Genomic DNA, 19,067 nt, shown 5'->3' on the forward strand with positions numbered 1-19,067 from the left:
TGTTTGTCAAAACCTTTGGTTTCTTCTCCTTTTTTTTTTTTTTTTAAATTTTAATTTTTTCCCTTTTTTTTTTTTTTAACGTACTTATAAAAAAATATCGTGTTTGTGTCGTTGTTGTTGTCACTTCCTTACCACTGGCTCTGGTGGGAATTCCAAGCCCACTTTCACAGCCATAATCAATGGATCTGGAACATGCGCCGACGTCGCCGAATGGAGCAAAAAAACCGTGGCAGAACCAAGCAAACCCAAACCATCCCCTGTGCACAGGCCTCTTAAAGATGCTGAGATGTCCATAAGGTGCATGATGAGTCCATCAGCTCAGCAATCCAACAGAAAGCAAGCAAAATTAAAAGGGGAGGAACACACACGCGCGCACACAGATACACACACACACACACACACACACACACACACACACACAAAATAAGAATAATCAGAATCAAGAGAGAAATGTCTGGGGTTTTAAAACCAAGACGTGTCCCTAAGTTTGCTGTTTCAATGTGAATTTTGTGATGTTCTCCCCACAGACACATCCAGCTTGGGACTGCTGTCGGAAATGGTTTTTGGAAACACTTGCCTATGTGTGTATCTGCTTGGCTGAGGGAAACCTGCTCGCTGACTGACCCCTGTTTGCACCCCACCCCCCCCAATTTTCCATGCACTCGTGGTCTGTCACTCTGAGGAGGCTCTGGTTGGACAGCAAAAGGCATCAATAAACCCAAATGTACTCATTCTCCAACCAATTTACACACCCTGTCTTTACCCCTTTCTCCCTCCAGGTGCAAAGCAGACTCAGGCTGGAGCTCTGAGGATGATGAGGTGGACGTGGGCTGATTCTCCAGCCACTCCTCCATCTGGGAGTGAGCTCTGTTGGTTTCTGGGGAGGTGAATGCAGACCCAGCTCTTGCCTCCACGGTACAAGGTTCTCCATGCCCTGAGGGTCTCTAACCATGGTGTTATCCAGGCTGTGTGAACAGAACAGCCAAAGGCAGGGGAGATGGAGGAGTTCACTCCTCTTTGGTTGGCCATGAAACAGGTTGAGACGTTGTTCTGGAGGAGCTGAGCAGAGGATGGGACAGGGTGATCACCTACAATTGTCCTGCGGTGTCAGTGATCTCTGAAGGGGTAAGAGGTGCAAAGAGAGATAAAATCCTTCAGCAAGGCCTGTTGGTTCCAGAGGTGGACAGGAGGAAAGGCCGGGAATTGGCATTAAAAGGCAGATGGGCTTCAGAGAGACCTCCAGAAGACCAGCACTTCAGCTGCAGGTAGAAGAATTTTTTTGCACTGTTTCATTTGGATTTCCTCCAAGATTTTTTCACGTGTGGTGAAATTTCCTCTTAGGAGTGGCTTGGAAGGAAGGTTTTACCATCAGTCCTGTGCACCACCTTGGTTCCTGGCAAACCCTTCAGCGTCCTTCTGATATTCCACCAGGAGAAAACAACACCTTTGTTCCAGTTGAGGAAACAAAATGGAAAGAATTAACAGCTTAAAAAAAAAAAAAGTCTCTCTAGGTGGTTTGTTGTTTTTTTGTTTTTGTTTTTGTTTTTTTTTTTGAGGATGGAACAAAATGAGACCTGTGGCTCTTGCTTTCCAAGCTGAGGTGGGAACAAGGGAGATGCTGTGCTGTCCATTGCCAGAAGGAGCAGAACCACCACTGACAGGAGGCCACTGAGCAGAGAGAGCATTTTTGCCGCAGTGCTACGACCAACAGGACACAACGGGAAAGACGGAGGGGGACACGTGTCTCTTGGAAAAATAAGAATAACCATATGAAACACATGGGCAGGGGAGGGTTGGTCTCCTCCTCCCCTCTTGACCCTTTCCCTGCCCCAAGGGAGAAGCTACACCAGGCAGGTCAGAGCCACAGTGGTCCCACCCTGGCGTTTTCTGGGGAGCCTTGGGGTTCCTCTCCTGGTGGGTCACTCAGGAGATAGAGTTGTGATGGCTCTGCAGGAGAGGAGCTGGATTTGCTCTGCCCTCCAGGATCCCTGCAGGCACCTGCCTTCCCCTTGGGGAGACTTTGAGTAATACTGAGTTCATTTCCATGTCCACTCCAGGGGCTAAAGCCCTTGGAGGGCAGTTAAAGCAGCATGACAGAAGTTACCTCCCAATTTCGCCTCTGCAGAGTGATGATGAGATGCTGGGGGAGGGTTTGTGGGGGGTGGTTTTTTGTGTGTTTAATAGTTTTTCTCTAGGGTGAAGGCAGAGGGGAAGCTGTGAAAAGGAGAGCTCCACCTGAATGTCTCCACGGCCCCAGAGCCAAGATTCCTCTGCAGTCTTTTCCTTTAACCCCTGGGGCTCTGTCACTTCGTCCATAGATTTGGAAAGAGAGAGAAATGAGGGAGAGAAAGAGAGAGAGAATGAGAGAGAGAGAGGAGCTGTGTGGGTGACTCTGCTTACAGCCCATCAAAACTTGCACTTGGTAAAGATGATGATCTTGAGTGAGGCACGACTTGGTTTATCCCTCCCAGGGTGGCCCTGGCAGGACAGTTCTCAGCTGTCTATGCTCATGAGGGTTATGACTTGTTCAAGTTTGTAGGCAAGCTTCTGTTTCCCAGCCTGGTCGTCTTGATCGAGGGCTCCGAGAATCTGGAAAAGGAAAGAGGAAAAAGTGATAGGGTTTATTTTTTTTCCCCCAAACAACTGAGTCCAGCATCTTATAGCAGCAAATGAGGATTAGCTTTCTCTAAGGTAAGTCCCAGGCTTAGCTTAGATCATGCAAAGCAGGTCAGTCGGCCAGCAGGGAACTAGGCAGGCAGTTTGGGCTTGATCTCACTAAATACAGACCTTTAGATTTCAACCAGTCAAACAGATTCTTGTCTTGGAGATCAGTTATTTAATAGCTTTATTCATCACCTGGCCATGCCACTTGACATGCCCTAAAGGGTCTCAGCTGGCCTTCAATGCATAGAACCGTGCTGGACACCTTAAAGTCTGTGTCATGCCTGCTGGACCATTCTTGGGTGCTTTAGGGTATCTGGAATGGCATTGGCCACATGTTCGTAAACAAATTCTGGCCACATGTTCTTAAACCACTTCTGGCCACATGAGATGCAGAGCTCATGCAGGGCTCCTCTGCACCAAGTAGACCATTATCTACTGCAAGCCAGCTAAACCTGATTGACCAATAGCAGGAGATAAAAACAACAGTGATCCAGACAGAAGAGTGCTGCGGAGACCGAAAATCTCAGACCTTCCCTTTTACAGGCCCCAAGCCTTGCTTCTCATCCCATAAACCCATCACCCCCCCTAGCCAGGATGAAGATAGGCATCTGTGATACATGGGTGGGCTGTGCCATGGTCCCTCAGAACCTCTCCAAGGCTCTCACCTCCTCGCTGTACTTGCCCACATAGGAGTAGATCTCTGAGAGCGCGCTCATGGTGTTGAACTCGTTCATGTGCATGCGGGACTGCTCAGCCAGGTAGGCATTCATGTCCTGGTCACTGATGGCTGGCATTTTGGCAATGTCTGAGTAGTACCTGGGAGAGAGAAATACAGGGGTTGTTTGAGGGGAGAGAGAATTTCAACTCGTCAAGAGACGAAATTCGCCCACAATAAAGAGAAAAACCACACTTTGCAGTTTGGGCTCTGCTGGTGTATCAGTGAAATACCTGGTCATGAAATACCTGGTCATGCCTTTTACAGCAAGGCAGATGACTTAGAGAAATCAAACACTGTTGAAGCATTGATCCTGAGCACCAGGCATGTGTTGTATTCACTCCATCCCAAGCTGAGATTGAAGTCCCAAAGAGCATCCTGGGGACGTTTTCCACGCCATCAGAGAAGCAGGAGGAGAAGGGAATGCTGGATTCCTTCATCTGGCCTTCAAGGACTTTGAGCCCTGCCTCTAGTCCCACAGAGAAGCCCCACTGAGGGCTCAGCGTTTCACTCCCATAAACAAAAAAGAAACCAAAAAAAACCAACACACACAAAAAAAAAAAAAACAACAAAAAACCCCCCTTGATTCTTGCTTGTGCCATTCACACAAGTACATCTGCCCACACTGCTGACATCACCCATCTCCACCACTCAATCCAGTCTACCCAGCAACTCTTCTGCTGCTCAGCATCCCCATTTTGCCCCACATTTTAAGGTGATGTTTCTGGTAACAGCCTTCAACCCTCACATCCCCACTGTGACTGGGGGAAATCTGCTTTCCTTAGCAATCAACGCCATTCCACCTGTGCTCAAGAGGTCTGGGGTTTTATCCATAGGATTTGGATCCCCCAGAACAGTTGCCCAACAGGCCTCATGTGCAGAGTGATGTCTCTTTAAGGAAGTTGCTATTTTTGATGTCCTTCCTCTCCAGGGTAAGGCAGGTCTTGGAGGACAAGGTTTGCAGAAGGTAATCAGTCACTGTCATTTGCAGCTGTGCTCCGCTGTCAACTGGTTAATTAGACTCCATCATTTACATTTTTAATTTCTGCAATTTGACATTTTGTGCACAAGGAAAAAAAAAAAGAAAGAAAGAAAAAAAAAAAAGCTGCATCAATCCACGATTTTATAATTAGGAGGCAGAGGGGACAGGGAGCCAAAAGAGCTGACAGGTGTCCTGTAAACAGCACTGAGACACACCTGCTGAGATGGAGCCTGTTTTCCACTGCAGAGAAATTGGACATTGAAGTGCTGTATGCTAAGATTCTTCATGCAGATGAGAGGGAAAATACTCTATGATAGAGTGGGGTGAGCAGCTGCTGGAGCCTCCTGTGAAAGGCAGCACAGAGCAAGAGCACAGGGGGAAACCCCTCCACATCCAGCTTTGCAAAGTCTGGTTTTGTGCCCTGCAGTCCCATCCTGGTTTACTGCAACTGGTCTCAGTTGCTATCCTGGTTTTGGTGGTGGGATGCTGATGTAACCCTTGGGAGATGAAGGCACATGAGGCAGATTTTCTTCTCCCAGCTCTATGCAAAGTCCTCTTACCTGACTCCTTCCAGAGCCAGACTCTGGTTCATCATAAAAGCTCATGCAAACCTCATTAATTTTACTGCAACTTCCAGCAGGCACAAAAGCATTACTCTCTCTGGAGTTCTGGCATCTTGTCTGCTGGGCTCAGGAGCAGCCAAAAATGCCAGTCTAACTCAGTCCCATGGTCTAAATATTGCTCACTCCCAGTACTCCGAGTCTGGGCTTGGTTTTACTTTACACTGTCTAACCCTTCATCCCCAGGCACACCTGAAGAGCTGCCTGGGAGTAAAGCAGGCATTTAGAGATGCCAAGAGGACCTTCCCTGAGAAATTACCTCCAGGAGGAGATGGTGAGCAGGATGAATGAATATTTCTAGACCTTTACTACTTCCATAAAAACTCAAACAAGTCTCAGCATCAGCTGCTGGCCAAAATCAGATCTGTGCTACCTGGACAAGAGTGTCAGGAACTGGTGCCATCCGTGACATTGCTGAGGAAACAAGGAATCCTATGGCCAAAAAGCAAGGTGCACCTGGGCATCCAAAAAAAAAACCCCTACATCCACATGCAACCAGCACAGTTGACAGACTCGTGGGGAAAACAGGCTGCAGTGCAGTGAAATGCATTGATTTATGGTGCCTCAGAAGAGCCCATGGTGAAGAGCCCATGGAGAAGAGCCCAGCTCCTCATGAATACTGACTGGCACCCTCCTGTTGGGTGAAATGAGAAGGGAAGGGGATTAAATCACAGCAAAAATAAACGAGGCAGGTGGAGGAAAGCAGAGGTGCCAGTCTGGCTCTGACAACCAGTCGAAATGTTCCCTTTCCTCTCTTGTTCAGCTGTCATCAAATGGTGGCAGGGTGGTGGGTGTAGGGACAGGCTGCTCCCAAAAAGCAGAGCACAGACACTTATCATCTGCTTCTCCAAGTTTCTCCTGTTTCCCCTCCACCTGGTAGCAGCAGCCTCTTGAGTCTGTGACTCACGAGGGTCTGAAAGCTCCCTATCCCTTTCCCGCCCTTCAGAGATCATTTTCCAGCATCACAACACTTCCATGACTCATCTGAGCAAGGAAAAGCTACAGGAAACAATCCCTGGAGAGAGGGATGGGATGCACAGATCTGAGCTTCAAGAATCAGAGTTTCAGGGCCTGGAGGCCTCTGTGGCCATGACAGACTCTCCAGCTGTGATCTCAGTGTTCTGGGTTCACGGGCCATTACCCACCATCAGACCAAAGTGTCCTGGTCCCCAGACTCAATTCCCTGGCATCACACACCTGAGCAGTCATTTCCCATTAAGGCTGCACGCCAAGATATCGTGGGAATGTGTTTTGTGGCAAAAATAAAAGAAGAAGAAGGGGGGAAAAAAAAGCATGTATCAATAACCAAACCTATCTGAGGGAGAAGACATAACATCCTTCCACCTGAATTCTGCAGTGGCCCAATGACTTATTTACAGAGAAGAGTTTCTAATGAAGCCATCATTGCACTCTCTAAAGAAATGATGGATGTGTATGTTAAAGCAGCCTAGCAGGGGGATGACAACATCCCTGCTGAGTCTTTATTTACCTTCTATTTGAGCCAGGATCCTCAGAGGCACTTAGGGCCTCTCTGCCATTTGCATCCCCCTAATGCAAAAGCTGTCACCAAACCCCAGAGGTCCTTGCATTTGCACTGCTGGAATTTGCAGTCTGTGTGTCTTTGTGCTGCTTCCCTCAGACCCTGCAGCTGACAGCTCCCCCTCACACCAGAGCAGAGCTGTGAGGTAATTCCAGGGGGAATGGGATGCTCTGTCACCGGTGAGCAACACCAAGGTGAGGGCTCAGATCTCACCTGAGACCTGGACAGGTCGTTGGCTCACACTTCCAAAGCCAGCAGGAGGCTGGGAACACAAGACTAAACCAGACTCCCTCTGAATGAGACAGAAAGGTGGCAAAGCAGCAAATTCACCTTAACCTGCACCCAAAGGGTCAGAGTGAGAGTCTGAAGTAGAAGACAGTGACTACTTGGTCAGATGTGCATCACTTGCTGCTGCTCCCCTTCTCCAGTTTTGGTTACCTCCAATGGATTCTTTCTCAGCTGTTTCCAAAAAATCCTGAGCCAGAAATCAAAAGATCCAGCCTTATGTGTTCGAGTTTCCTCTGAGTCCCAGGAACGGCCTCCATTCTTACCTCAGGGTTGTTTATCCTCTGATATGACAGGAAATTTGTTCATTAGATTTCAGAAGCAATAAAAGTAATGAGGAACTGGGGTAAATCCATCATTCCAGCACATCATCAGCTCAGATGGAGGATGTGAGGGTAACCAGGCCTTGGGATGTGACCTCACAGGTATCATTTTAGCACAGCAACTCACCCCAGCCTGGCTTGGAGTGGAGAGCCCATAAGACCATCCAGTGCCGCTGAAATACGGAGAAGGATTTGGGATGCACCAGTATAGAGTTCTAAAGAATAATTGTTCTTTTTTGTTCCACAACCTCCTCTTTCCCTGAGTTGTCTTTGTTTTCTTTTGTTTTGCTTTGTTTTCCCAAGGAAAGCAATACAACAGCGACCTGGGAACACATCACAATGACCTGGGAATACATGTTTATCCAGGGGTAAATGCTCTTTCCTTCAGTACCAACCTAGAAAGGCTCCTTAGGGGAGCTGTTTCACCAGAAAAACTGTGCCTGCTGCCACTCAGTAACTCATTAACTCAACAAAAGAGAAGAGAAAAGCCATGTTGCCAGTGCTTCCTCTCCAGCCTGAAATTTTCCAGCCCAGCCCATGGTTTAGGCAGCTTAGCATGGAGCTAATTGCCTTCCAAAAGATCTTTTTGTCGTGGTTGTTGTTTGTCGCTGGGTTGGGACTGCGCTCATTAATAATCATTTTAGCATATGAAAAGCTTGTAACGAATCCATGAGCTGCAGACGGCAGAGCAATTACAGCAATCACATAATTAGGGTTATGCAATAGCCGGCTGTACCCAGACCACTGGAGGAGGAAAAGATGCTTGAAAGGGATATGGGGGACTGCTAAAGCAGGGAAGGGCTGATGGAAAGCTTGGGAACAACCTAGTGGCCAGCTTTTTTATGGGATGAAGTGAAGCAATGCAAGGACAGGCTGTCAGTTCTGGTTTTGACACAGAACGGCGGGTTTAGTTTCCTGGGAAGCATCTGAGCTGCTGGATGAGGCCCTGGCACAGACTGCCCAGGGAAACTGTGGATGCCTCATCCCTGGAAGTGTTCAAGGCCAGCTTGTACAGGGCTTGGAGCAACCTGGTCTAGTGGAAGGTGTCCTTGCCCATGGCAGGAGGCTGGAATGAGATGATCTTTAAGATCTCTTCCCACCCAAACCATTCCAGGATTCAGCCACAGTCAGCGACAGGACTGTAAGCCCAGACTGACCTTATTCCAAGGAGAGGTTTAGGCCAGTCTGTTGGACACTGGTTGGACTTTGGCAGTACTAGCATGACAGCTGAGCAAAAAGCATCCAAAATTAACTGAAGACCTGTCAGTACTTCCCGAGATTTGCCTTGAAGAGCTTTAGGGAATTTAGGGAACGATTCTGTCTGTGTATGCAAACCCTAGGTAAGGCAATGATTTTATTTTGCCTGTGCATGGCTTTTCCTGCTGCTTTTCAGCTCCGAATAAAGAGTGGAGAATTGATGGACAGCATTGATTAAATGGCTGAAGAGCGAATTGGTGCACAGGTAGTTTCTCTGGGAGGGAAAATCATCCAGCATCACCTCAGTGCAGAGGTTGTGTGGGGCTGTACCCTCGACAAGCAGATACATTTTCATCCTGCCTGCTGAAAACTGCACCATGTGAGAACAGCATGTTACTGTGAGGAGAAAACTTCAGGATTTTTTTTTTTTTTTGGAGATGAAAAGTAAAGAAAGACTAGTGAGCAGTCTTCAGATGCACCAAAACCTGCCCCAGAGAGGCAGGGAATGAGCTGCACCCCCCAGCCCCGGGGATGGGATGACGTGACCTGGCCTCTAATTACAGCCAGGAAGATTTTGGCTGGCCATGAGGGAAAACACTGGGATGGGAAGGACAGGGAAGCACAGGAATGGATTGCCTGAGGACAGCAGAGGCTCTGTTGCTGGAGGCCTTTAAGAAAGGGGTAGACAAGCACCTGTCAGGAAGGCTTTAGACAGAGCTGATCCTGCCCTGAGGCAGGAGCTGGTCAGGTTGACCTCCCGAGGCCCCTTCCAGCACTGTTTTTTTATTATCTCTGCTGACAACACCCCCTGCCTTGACCCTTGGTATGCAATAGTTTGAGCCTTCTTTCTGGCAGAGGAATGAGGCAGAGAGTCTGTGTTTTTTAAAGTAGAGCCAGGATTTGCACCTGTCATGTGATGCTCTTTTTTAAGGCCCTGGGAGTTTCTGTCTAAAACCTCAATAACTTACAAGGTTTGGGTGCATGAAACTTATAACCTTTATTGTATCAAACTAGTCCAATTGGTGTTTTTTTTTCCCTAAAGTTGGCTGCAAAGGGACCAACAGACATCAAGCACTGCACAGGTGGAGACCTTCTAGTGAATAGAGAGTCCTGAAACCACAAGCTGACACACCCTGTGGGTTAGATCATGAATTGGTACAGACTTGCTGTTTTGTGCATTCCAAACACACTCTCAAAGCATTTTCTAACAAGCCTAAGATTTGACATCTAGAGCTAATGGCATGTAAATCATAGGTGCCTCAGGAATCACAGAATCATAGGATGGTTTGGGTGGGAAGAGACCTTAAAAATCATCCAGTCCCATCCCCTGCCATGGGCAGGGACACGTTCCACTAAACCAGGTTGCTCCAAGCCCCATCCAACCTGGCCTTGGATACTTCCAGGGGTGGGGCAGCCATAGCTTCTCTGGGCAACCTGTGCCAGGGCCTCCCTACCCTCTGAGTAAAGAATTTCTTCCTAAGTTGTGCCTAAATCTCTCCCTTTTAGTTTAAAACCATCCCCCTTGCCCTATCACTATGTGCCTGTGCAAGGAAAAAACAAGTAGGTGAGACCATGGACACAGGACCTGGGTACCACCAGCTCAGTCAGGCAGTGTTTGCACCCAGGTTACCATGATAAAATGCAGGTGTTATAACTCTGAATCCCACATATCACTTCAAACTTCTTTTAGTCCTGATCCTGGCAGGCCTATTTTGAAATGGTCTTTGCTGGATGACTCTTAAGCTGTTAAGAATACTTGTAATGTCTCCACTGACTTTCAGTTTTTCTTTGAGGGGCTCTTTTCAATGCACAATTGGCAGCCAAAAGGAGACCAAGTCCCTGCAGGGGTGAGGAAAAAAAAGCACCAGTTCCTCTCCTTTCAGCACTACAGGTATTTTGGGCACCAGTGTGAAATGGAAATACTCTTGGGCTTCTGCTTTTTGTGCTCTGCCCCTTTCCAGTCTCCCACATCCCTGTCTCCATGCCAGGCTTCAGTAGGGAAACATCATATTGATTGTGATGCAGGCAATTAAATGGTGTTAATGAAGTTCAAACAAGTGTTATCATAAGCTTGGCAGCACGGAGAGAAATGAAAGGTCAGCCACAGCCCTTTGTCATCTTTTCAGTGTGGTGTTGAATGCTAATGAGACAGCCCCAATTAGAACAGGCTCCCCTTTGTATTGCTTGGGGATTGCATCAAATGCTCCCAAGTTCTCCAGATTTCCTGGCTCAAAGGGGACATTTGAAGTAAACTTGAAAAGATGCAGATCTGAAGCTGCTCTAATGTAAATTCAGCAAAGCCTATGGAGTTTTACCAGCTGAAGTCAAACGAGATTCTGCTCCACCGTTCCCATTCTTTTCCTCTTTTTTTTTTAAATATTTTTTTTTTCAATAGACTCATATAATGATAATTGAAAAGCCTCCACTTTGTTTTAGAACTGCAGCCTGGCTCTCCATGGCTTCAACAAAAGTCAAAGAGCCTGTCCCCATTTCCTGGGTTAGTTCTCCTGCCTCACCAGGATTGTTTCAGCAGGCAGAGTCCACCCCTGCTTCCAGTAGTGTTGTAAAGGACTATCACGGAATTATGGAATGGTTTGGGTTGGAAGGGACCTTCAAGGGTCATCTAGTCCCCCTGCAACGAGCAGGGACAGCTTCAACTAGACTTAAGTGAGGCACAATAATTTTTTTCTTGCTGTTGTCAGCAAATGCATTGCCTTGGATGATCACAGAAATGGACACTAAAACAACCAACCTCTCAGAATGTCATGGAAATTCTCAATATCCTTTATAGTTTTCCACGAAGGCGACATGGAATTGAAAAAATTGGTAATTTTTAAAACTTTTGTATTAGTAGTTGTCATGAATCCTAATTCTGAACCCAACACTTGAATCATCAAAAACAAGTAACTGAAAACACGAGAAAATCCTTCCAAGAGCCGGACAAATAAATAAAACCACTGAAGAAGATTCCTGATGGCCTTGCTATTGAAATCTTTTGGAATCAGATTTCCAGGTGACTCCTGCGTGGAAGTAGACCACTGGTCAGACCAGATTTTGTAGCTTTTCCCCTCTCAGTGTACATTCACAGCCTAAAGAGGTGGGAAAACACTGTTTGAAGGATTGGAGGAAGGTAGTTTCACTCATTCCCGCTTCTTATGCCAAGGTCATTTCCTGAAGGCACATTCTACACCAAGGAACCAGTTTTTCAAAGGGATGGCTTGGAGTGGCCCAGCTCAGCTCCATTCCAGCAGCTCCTTAAAAGCCAAGAGTCCCTCTTTACTCCAGAGTGCCTCTGAGTTGGGTACAATCTCCCACTGCCTAATTACCCTCTTAGAGTTTCTTCTTCATCAAAGAAGTTCATTTGATTTCAGGTTCTTCTGATTTACTCAACCACTTCTTAAACTCCACAACTGAAAAATCTTTTTATCTCCTGATTCACCCTTTGAAGAAATCTAGTGGTCTTGAAGGATGCCTCCTCCAGCTGATGCTGACTACAGAAATAGCTCCAACCAGGACTGGGAGCCTTTGGATTTGGAATAACTCCATCAAAGCACAATTGCAGAATGGAGAAAAGGAATTAATTAGCTCAGGGTAGAACTGAAATTATATTTTATTCATCCCTGAGATGTTTTTTTTCTTTCATCTACCACAGCATCCAGGTGCCACTGCCTTGAGTCAGTGGATCTGACACACAAAAACATAAGCAGGGAAGAAGCTGTAACCATATTCCAAACCCCACAGCCTCCCCTTGGGCTTCGGTTCAAGTTGTCAGACATGAGTGCAGTAAACAATGCAGCACATGCTGGGGTCAGACATCCAGTGATGTTTAGGAGCAGCAGGAGGTGTTATGTACCTCGTTTGCAAACCCAGTTGTTTGGGAAAACTTCCAAGGGAATGCAGCAACTGTTGCTGAAGATCACTGGGCACCAGGATTTAGCTCCAAAAAGTTGCGAAGTGAAATCAATACTGGAAAAACAAAATCACAAACTGCAGCCTTTTTTTAATCCACAGAAAAATATCCCATTCTCCCCTTCTGTACCTCAGTTTGTCACTCAAATGTACCTACTCCAAAGATAAAAATCAGCCAGGTTCATCTGTCAAACAAAGTATTTGGCCACAGAAAACAACCACTCTCAAAGAATGTTGTTAAAGCATCACTGCAGAATGACATCTTTGGGTCAGTATTGGTGCAAACCTGATTTCTAAATGAATCTCAAACTCTACCTTCCCATTATTCAGGTCAATCCAGCAATCAGCCTCAATACACATTAAGGAACTTGGACACTGCACCAGTTGTTTGGGAAAACTTCCAAGGAAATGCAGCACCTACTGCTGAAGATCTCTGGGCACCAGGATTTAGCTCCAAAAAGTTGTAAAGTGAAATCAATACTGAAAAAACAAAACAGAAACTGCTCCTTTTCTTTATCCAGCGAGGGGAAAAAAAGGTGCTGCATAAGGAAATTCCCATTCTCCACTTCTGTACCTCTGTCACTCAAATGTACCTTCTCCAAAGATAAAAATCAACCAGGCTCATCTGTCAAACAAAATATTTGTCCACAGAAAACAACCAAACACAAAGAATGTTATTAAAGCATCACTAGAGTGTGACATCTCTGGGTCACTGTTGGTGCAAACTTGATTTGTAAATGAATCTCAAATATTTCCCTCCCGTTATCCAGGTCAATCCAGCAATGAGCCTCAACACATACTAAGGAACTTGGACACAGTACCAGAAGTAGGCCATAATTAAGCAAGGTGGCTTGTGAGAGCCTTACAGGTTGCCTAGAAACCACAATTGCTGAAGTGTTTAACCACATCTAAAAATAATTGTCCAGACAAATCACACACCAATGGGAGAATCGTTGGGAAAAATGCTGCCTCGTGCCAACCAGGGGACAGAACTCTTTGATCATTCACACTCCTCTTCGACAAAATGAGAGAAAACCATCCCCACCAAAGGAAATCCAGGGATTTTTAGGGCAGAGTGAGGTGTCTACAGCAGCAGAGGTCTCCTACAACCTGCATGACATGGTATCAGTTTTAGGCCATGCCTATGAAGTCACCCAGAGAAATCATTGCTGGAAACTGGGTGCATTGTACAGGAATGATCTGTAAGATAAACCTGCCTTTGTATTTACAGAGTAACAACCATTCCCCACCTGTGCAGGTCCCAAACCTCCCAATAACACCAGGAGAGCCTTGGAAAACAAAGCACAGATCAACTGCTGCAAAGCTTCCTCCAGCAGAAAGGATCCCACTGGAGTGCAGGATGGGCTGGTTGCTTTTCCTGGGGCAAACCCTACGGAAACTGAAGCTCCAACATGCTGCAGGAATAGTTGTTTTGGTTGTGTTCACTGTGGAGCAGCTTTGCCAGACACTGACTTTCAGCACATGAGATTGAACAGTACAGCCACAGGTCTTGTAGATGTGGATAAAACAGTGACCATTCAGAAAACACCTGCAGGGCTTCAGTCACCAGCCTGTCAATCTTCTGGCATCTCACTCAAAGCACAGAAGAGCCTTCAAGGAGAGTTACTGGGAGATAATTGTATGTCCCTTGGGATCTAGGCAGTGTGGGGACTGTCACAACGATGCTGAGAACAGCAAACCACTTCTGCTCTGTGTGGAAAGACTTAGAAGCCCATTTACTTCACAGGGCTCAAACACATCACCTCCCCTTCCTTCCTCCCTCTACAGCTTCTCAACAGTTTCTCCTCAAGAGAAACAACAATGGCAAACACCTTCTTTCACACCTCTAATTAAATTCCCATCTCTGCTGCAAGGCACGTGGGAACAAAAGGCTGACATGGAGATTTCTGCCTAGCAAAACCCAAAGATAAAAAGCCCAGAGGCATCTCCCAAAGGCAACAGTGGTGACACCTCCTGGTATCACGAAGCAGGGCCTTGTTGAATCACTTATATCACTCCTATTTCTAGGGCTAAAACTCACCTTTCCACCCAGTTCTTGTAGCTGGGGATGTCCTTGGCGTAGAGGAGTTTGTTGGAGGGGGAGTCTTTGCCCAGCCGGTGCTCTGAGGTGGAACAGGAGTCCATGAAGGTCTGAGCCACCACAGACAGACAGGCATCTGTGATGCTGTTTTTGTGGATGTCGAAGACAAACTGTGGGTTCTTGATCATGTTGACCCAGAACCTTAAGGGGAGGCTGCAAGAGGGGAAAGACAGTCAGGGCACAGCTCACAGGCTTTGTTGTGTGGGGTTACAATGGTAAATGGTGGGTGGAAATCAAAAATCCTGGTGTGGAGATGAGGGTTTCAGGATAAGCTTGGTAGAAAATAAATTCCTCCCCTACACGCCAGGGACAGAAGCAGAGTCACCTCGGGAGTGGCTTTGCCCCTGGTATCCTCACAGGGCAGATTCTGGCAGTCTTTAAGTCAATACAATCTTATTAAAGTTGCACATAAATTAATGGGAGCGACCGGACATTGGAATGGGCTGCCCAGGGAGGTGGTGAAGGAACCGTCCCTGGAGGTGTTCAAGAAGAGACTGGATGAGGCACTCAGTGCCATGGTCTGGGTGACAAGGTGGTTTTGGGTCACAGATTTGACTCAATGATCTCAGAGGGCTTTTTCACCCTGGTTGATTGTGTGATTCTGTGATCCCATGATATCCCATGATATCCCATGATATCCCATGATATCCCATGAGGTGAGGACAATGCTTCCAATCTTCTATACATCAAGTTGCAATGTAATTTGGCCCCTATTTGTTGCTTCATCAGACAAACACAGGCACTGCATCCATAAAACTTATGGATGGTAAGGGTGGTGAGGCACAGGAACAGGTTGCCACATCCCTGGAAGTGTTCAAAGCAAGGTTGGACAGGGCTTTGAGCAACCTGGGCTAGTGGAAGGTGTCCCTGCCCATGGCAGGGGGCTGGAATTGGAGGATCTTTAAGGTCCCTCCCAACTNCTAGTGGAAGGTGTCCCTGCCCATGGCAGGGGGCTGGAATTGGAGGATCTTTAAGGTCCCTCCCAACTCAAATCATTCTGTGATTCTAAACATTTGTCATTGAGGGATTTGGCTTTTAGCCCTCATAGCAACCCTGTGGGAAGAGGAGTAGGTAGAGCTCCCAGGATGAGGCTGGGAATGTTCATGGCATGCACTGTGTGCTGTGGCCACCGTGTACTGTCACAATCCACTGCTCAAACCCAAGGCTGCAAACAATCCCAGCACACTGGGCATGAAGCAGTTGCTACATGACAGGGAAAACCCTGCTGCCTCAAGGAAAAAAAAAAAAAGAGGAGCTGGGAAACAAGCATTGCAGCCTTTGAAATGAAAATCTATCTGCCCTAACCAAGGAAATGTTATTCCAATTGCAATCCAAAGCCCTTTCTCCCTTCCAATTTTTTTCAAAAGAGAGGTTCATTTGGATGAGATGCCCTGAGGTATCAACCTCCAGCCTTTGCCTCAAGCCTTTTTGTCAGGGCAAAGGCATTCAAGTGATCATGGCCTAGGAGCTGAGACGTGTCACTGATCACAGAGCCCAGCTCTTGTCTCTCTGTCAGGCAGAATGTTAAGCCAACCTTCACTCTCTGCACCTTCCCAAGAGGAGGATGTTATTCAGCTCAACAAATTCTCCTGGTATTCCAGCTAAACTCCCCAGTTCCTTCCATTTGCTCATTACCCCCATGTGTTCACTGTAAAAAATTCAGCTCCAAGTGTGATATATTTTGGGTCACAACAAGCAGTTTAACGCCTCCTGACAGAGGGATAACACCATGTTTTCCTAAACCTTGTGTTCTCCTGAGCCAAAAAATTATAGAACAAATGTAAGAAAAGCCCCACACAGGGAATCCTGCCTGCTAGGTCCAGGAGAAGTGGGAGATGCTGGAAATTGGAGAATTATAGACTGATTTGGGTGGAAGGCACCTTAAAGATCATCCAGGTCCACCCCCAGCCATGGGCAGGGACACCTTCCACTAGCCCAGGTTGCTCAAAGCCCTGTCCAACCTGGCCTTGGACACTTCCAGGGATGGGGCAGCCACAGCTTCTCTGGGAAACCTGTGCCAGGGCCTCCCCACCCTCTGAGTAAAGAATGAGTAAAGAATGAGACCTGATGGAGTTGTGGGGGAAAAGATTTTAGGCTGGGGATGGAGGATCATCAGTTGGAGAACAAGGTGGCTGAGTGACCCCTGCAAAAGTCCTTCTGCAGGTGTTTGGATGACAGGCACAGCCAGCATGAGGACGAGCAGAGTCCATGTGTGTGACCCCGAGTGCAGGAAAGGGCTGGGGGTGATGGCCCTCGGAGCCCCTGATGTGATTTTTGAGTTCATTTAATCTGATGGAACAGATTTCTCCAGACTGCCCCTTTCTCCACACACACAGGCACACACACACACTGCCTTCCCCCCTCCCCCCTTAAGCAAACCTCCTGCTCATTTAGTCTGAGTGGCTGCAATCAGCCTTAGATTAGTGCCGCAGATAATGTTAATAATATGCTAATGTTTCATTAGTTGAAAGCCTCCTCGGTGCGTGGGGTTTCTTTTTTTATGTCACTGCCTGTGACGATCTGCCATCAGCATGGCTGGGAAAGGGAAAAAATGCATGAGCTGGGAGCCCCATGGCTCTCCTCTGCTGTTCCTTTTATAGTCCCTCTATTTGCACAGGAGAAGGGGAGGGAGTGATTCCCCAGGGATGTCTTTCCAAAAGGGATACTCAGCGGAGAGGAGGTTTTTCTCCACCGATCCTGGTTTTTCCCCACTGTCCTATTACATGTATGAGGAGAGGCCTGATGAGAGCAGGGGCTGATGTCACACTTTGTCACTGATGTCACACTTTGTCACTCACTCCAAAGGAGACTCACATCCGCCTCCAGACCCTTTAAATGCTCAGTACCACTGGAGATGCTCTCCTGGCCTCCAGCTGCCACCCAGGATGGTCTCCTGTGGGTGCTGCACATTCCCTGTGCACATCTGGGATATCTTAAAAAAATCCCAGCTGGCACTAGACAACTCTATGTGTGCAAACAAATGGAGCTTTAAGCCCCATCCTGACTACAGTGGGACTTCAAACACAGTGGGAATTCAAACACCTTGTCTAGATGAAAGACAGTGGTGCTGAATCCTCTCCCACACCTCCCTAGGTATTCCCACGGTCCTGGGCACTGCAGCAGTTAAAACACTTCAGCATTTTTCCACATGAAATGCCTCAAAAATGCTGCCATTCCCGTGAAATACAGGCAAACTTGGGCCTGTTTAGCCAAAGGTCTCCATCCTTGGGAGGACCATTTAGATTCTGGGATATTCTGACTCGTGAAAACTTGGTGCTCTGAATCCCACACCAGGCTCCTCCTCTCCCCCAGCAGCCAGATTCCAAACCACACGTTCCTTTACTCTCCTTCCAGCCCAGTGCCTGGTGCTGGGCCATGCTGGGGTGTCTCACTCACCAGTTGCTCTTCCAGGTGTGCCTCACGTGGGGGTCATGGATGTTGTGTTTGTCAGCCTGCTCATCCAGGAAATCAAACATGTACTTGATAGCCAGAGGGAGGGCACTGCCACGGTGGGCAGTGCTGAAGATGGTCTCAAAGAGGTCATCTACAAACTTCTGGAGGGTGCCCTGTCGGGAGGAGAAAGGGAAGAGGAACGTGAGACAACAAGTGGGAAGAGGAGGCTGAATTTTGGTACCTCCCTGGGCACAGAGCGTGGCTGTGGATCAGGCCCCTGAGGGTGTGATTGGAAAATGGGAGCCATCAAATATCAGTTAAATGTGACCTGATTTGGGAATTTCAATACAGGTGTCACAATAACCACTATATCTGGTTGTCAGCCAGGTCCAGATGTGCTCCCTGTCCTCCCTGCTCTGAGCATTCCCTGCCTGGAAGGTGGCTGAGCTGAGGTGGGACACCTTCCTCCATCTCAGGTACATGGTGATGGAGAAGCCCCACTTTGTTTCCAGTGAGATTCCTCTCCTCTGCATCCCATCCCCAACTGCTTTAGTGCACTCATGAGACAAAACCCAGTCATTTTCTAGGCTGGCTTTTCACCCAGGGCCATTTTTTAAGCTGGGAATAGAAGTCAGATGGCTGTAGAGCACAGCTGAAGGTGTCTTTGAGACAAATAGGACAAGAGTACCTAGAGAGAGGCAGTTGGTTTACACGTGTGACTGGTTTAATAAATAAGGCAAAATTCTTCTTAATTCCCAAGAGGCCTCCTCATTTTTTACTATCCACTGGCATGGGACTAAGGCAAATCCTAAAAGCAATGCATGGATCTGCCATGCACTACTCTGCAGAGCTCAGGAATGTCCACTGCTCCTCTGGGAGGAGAATCTCAAATCCCGAGCTTGGAAAACTACCCTGATGAGGATATTTGACCTTTAGCAAGAAGGAGAGGAGCTGGAATATCAGAGGGTTGGACAGAAGGGCAGCAGAGGAGCTTTAGGCTGGACTTTGGGGAGAACCAGGCAAGGCAGGTTTTCTCTGCCACCAGAGCTTCACAGGCATTTCTGTGTGAACAAACCACACAGCTGTGAAAGCAACCAAAAAATAATTGAATCTCCAACAAACAGTTCCTGATGTGCAAAATTTCCTCTTCTGAAAAGTAAAATTCTTCTCTTTCTTCTCTGCAGACCCAGGAAAGGAATTTCTCCTTTCTGGAAGCAAAGCACCAGGTTCCACCAGAGTGGCTCGAGTTTACATAGAGGTACAAACACTTAATTAGAAAGCTGATGTCTCTGGCTGATTCACCACTTGATTTATTCTTTGGGAAACCAACAGAGGCAC

General features: G+C 47.3%; 1 protein-coding gene across 4 annotated transcripts in view; it reads right to left on the reverse strand.

Moving 5' to 3' along the window:
- Positions 1 to 30: 30 nt before the first annotated feature.
- The window catches only part of PLXNA4 (plexin A4), a 449,429-nt gene continuing 430,392 nt past the window's right edge, over positions 31 to 19,067 (reverse strand). For 3 of the 4 annotated variants that reach the window (XM_017807798.1, XM_017807799.1, XM_017807801.1), the window contains 4 exons: positions 17,733 to 17,902; positions 14,277 to 14,489; positions 3,330 to 3,480; positions 31 to 2,589 (listed from right to left, as the gene is read on the reverse strand). In XM_017807798.1, the coding sequence (XP_017663287.1) occupies positions 2,494 to 2,589; positions 3,330 to 3,480; positions 14,277 to 14,489; positions 17,733 to 17,902 (630 nt within the window). In that variant the 3' untranslated portion in view covers positions 31 to 2,493. Of the gene's footprint in view, positions 2,590 to 3,329; positions 3,481 to 3,538; positions 4,425 to 14,276; positions 14,490 to 17,732; positions 17,903 to 19,067 lie in introns of those variants that run through there. The other variant, XM_017807800.1, reaches the window with a different exon arrangement.

Source organism: Lepidothrix coronata, unplaced genomic scaffold, assembly GCF_001604755.1.
Source record: "Lepidothrix coronata isolate B3197 unplaced genomic scaffold, Lepidothrix_coronata-1.0 Scaffold20, whole genome shotgun sequence".
Classification (NCBI taxonomy): domain Eukaryota; kingdom Metazoa; phylum Chordata; class Aves; order Passeriformes; family Pipridae; genus Lepidothrix; species Lepidothrix coronata.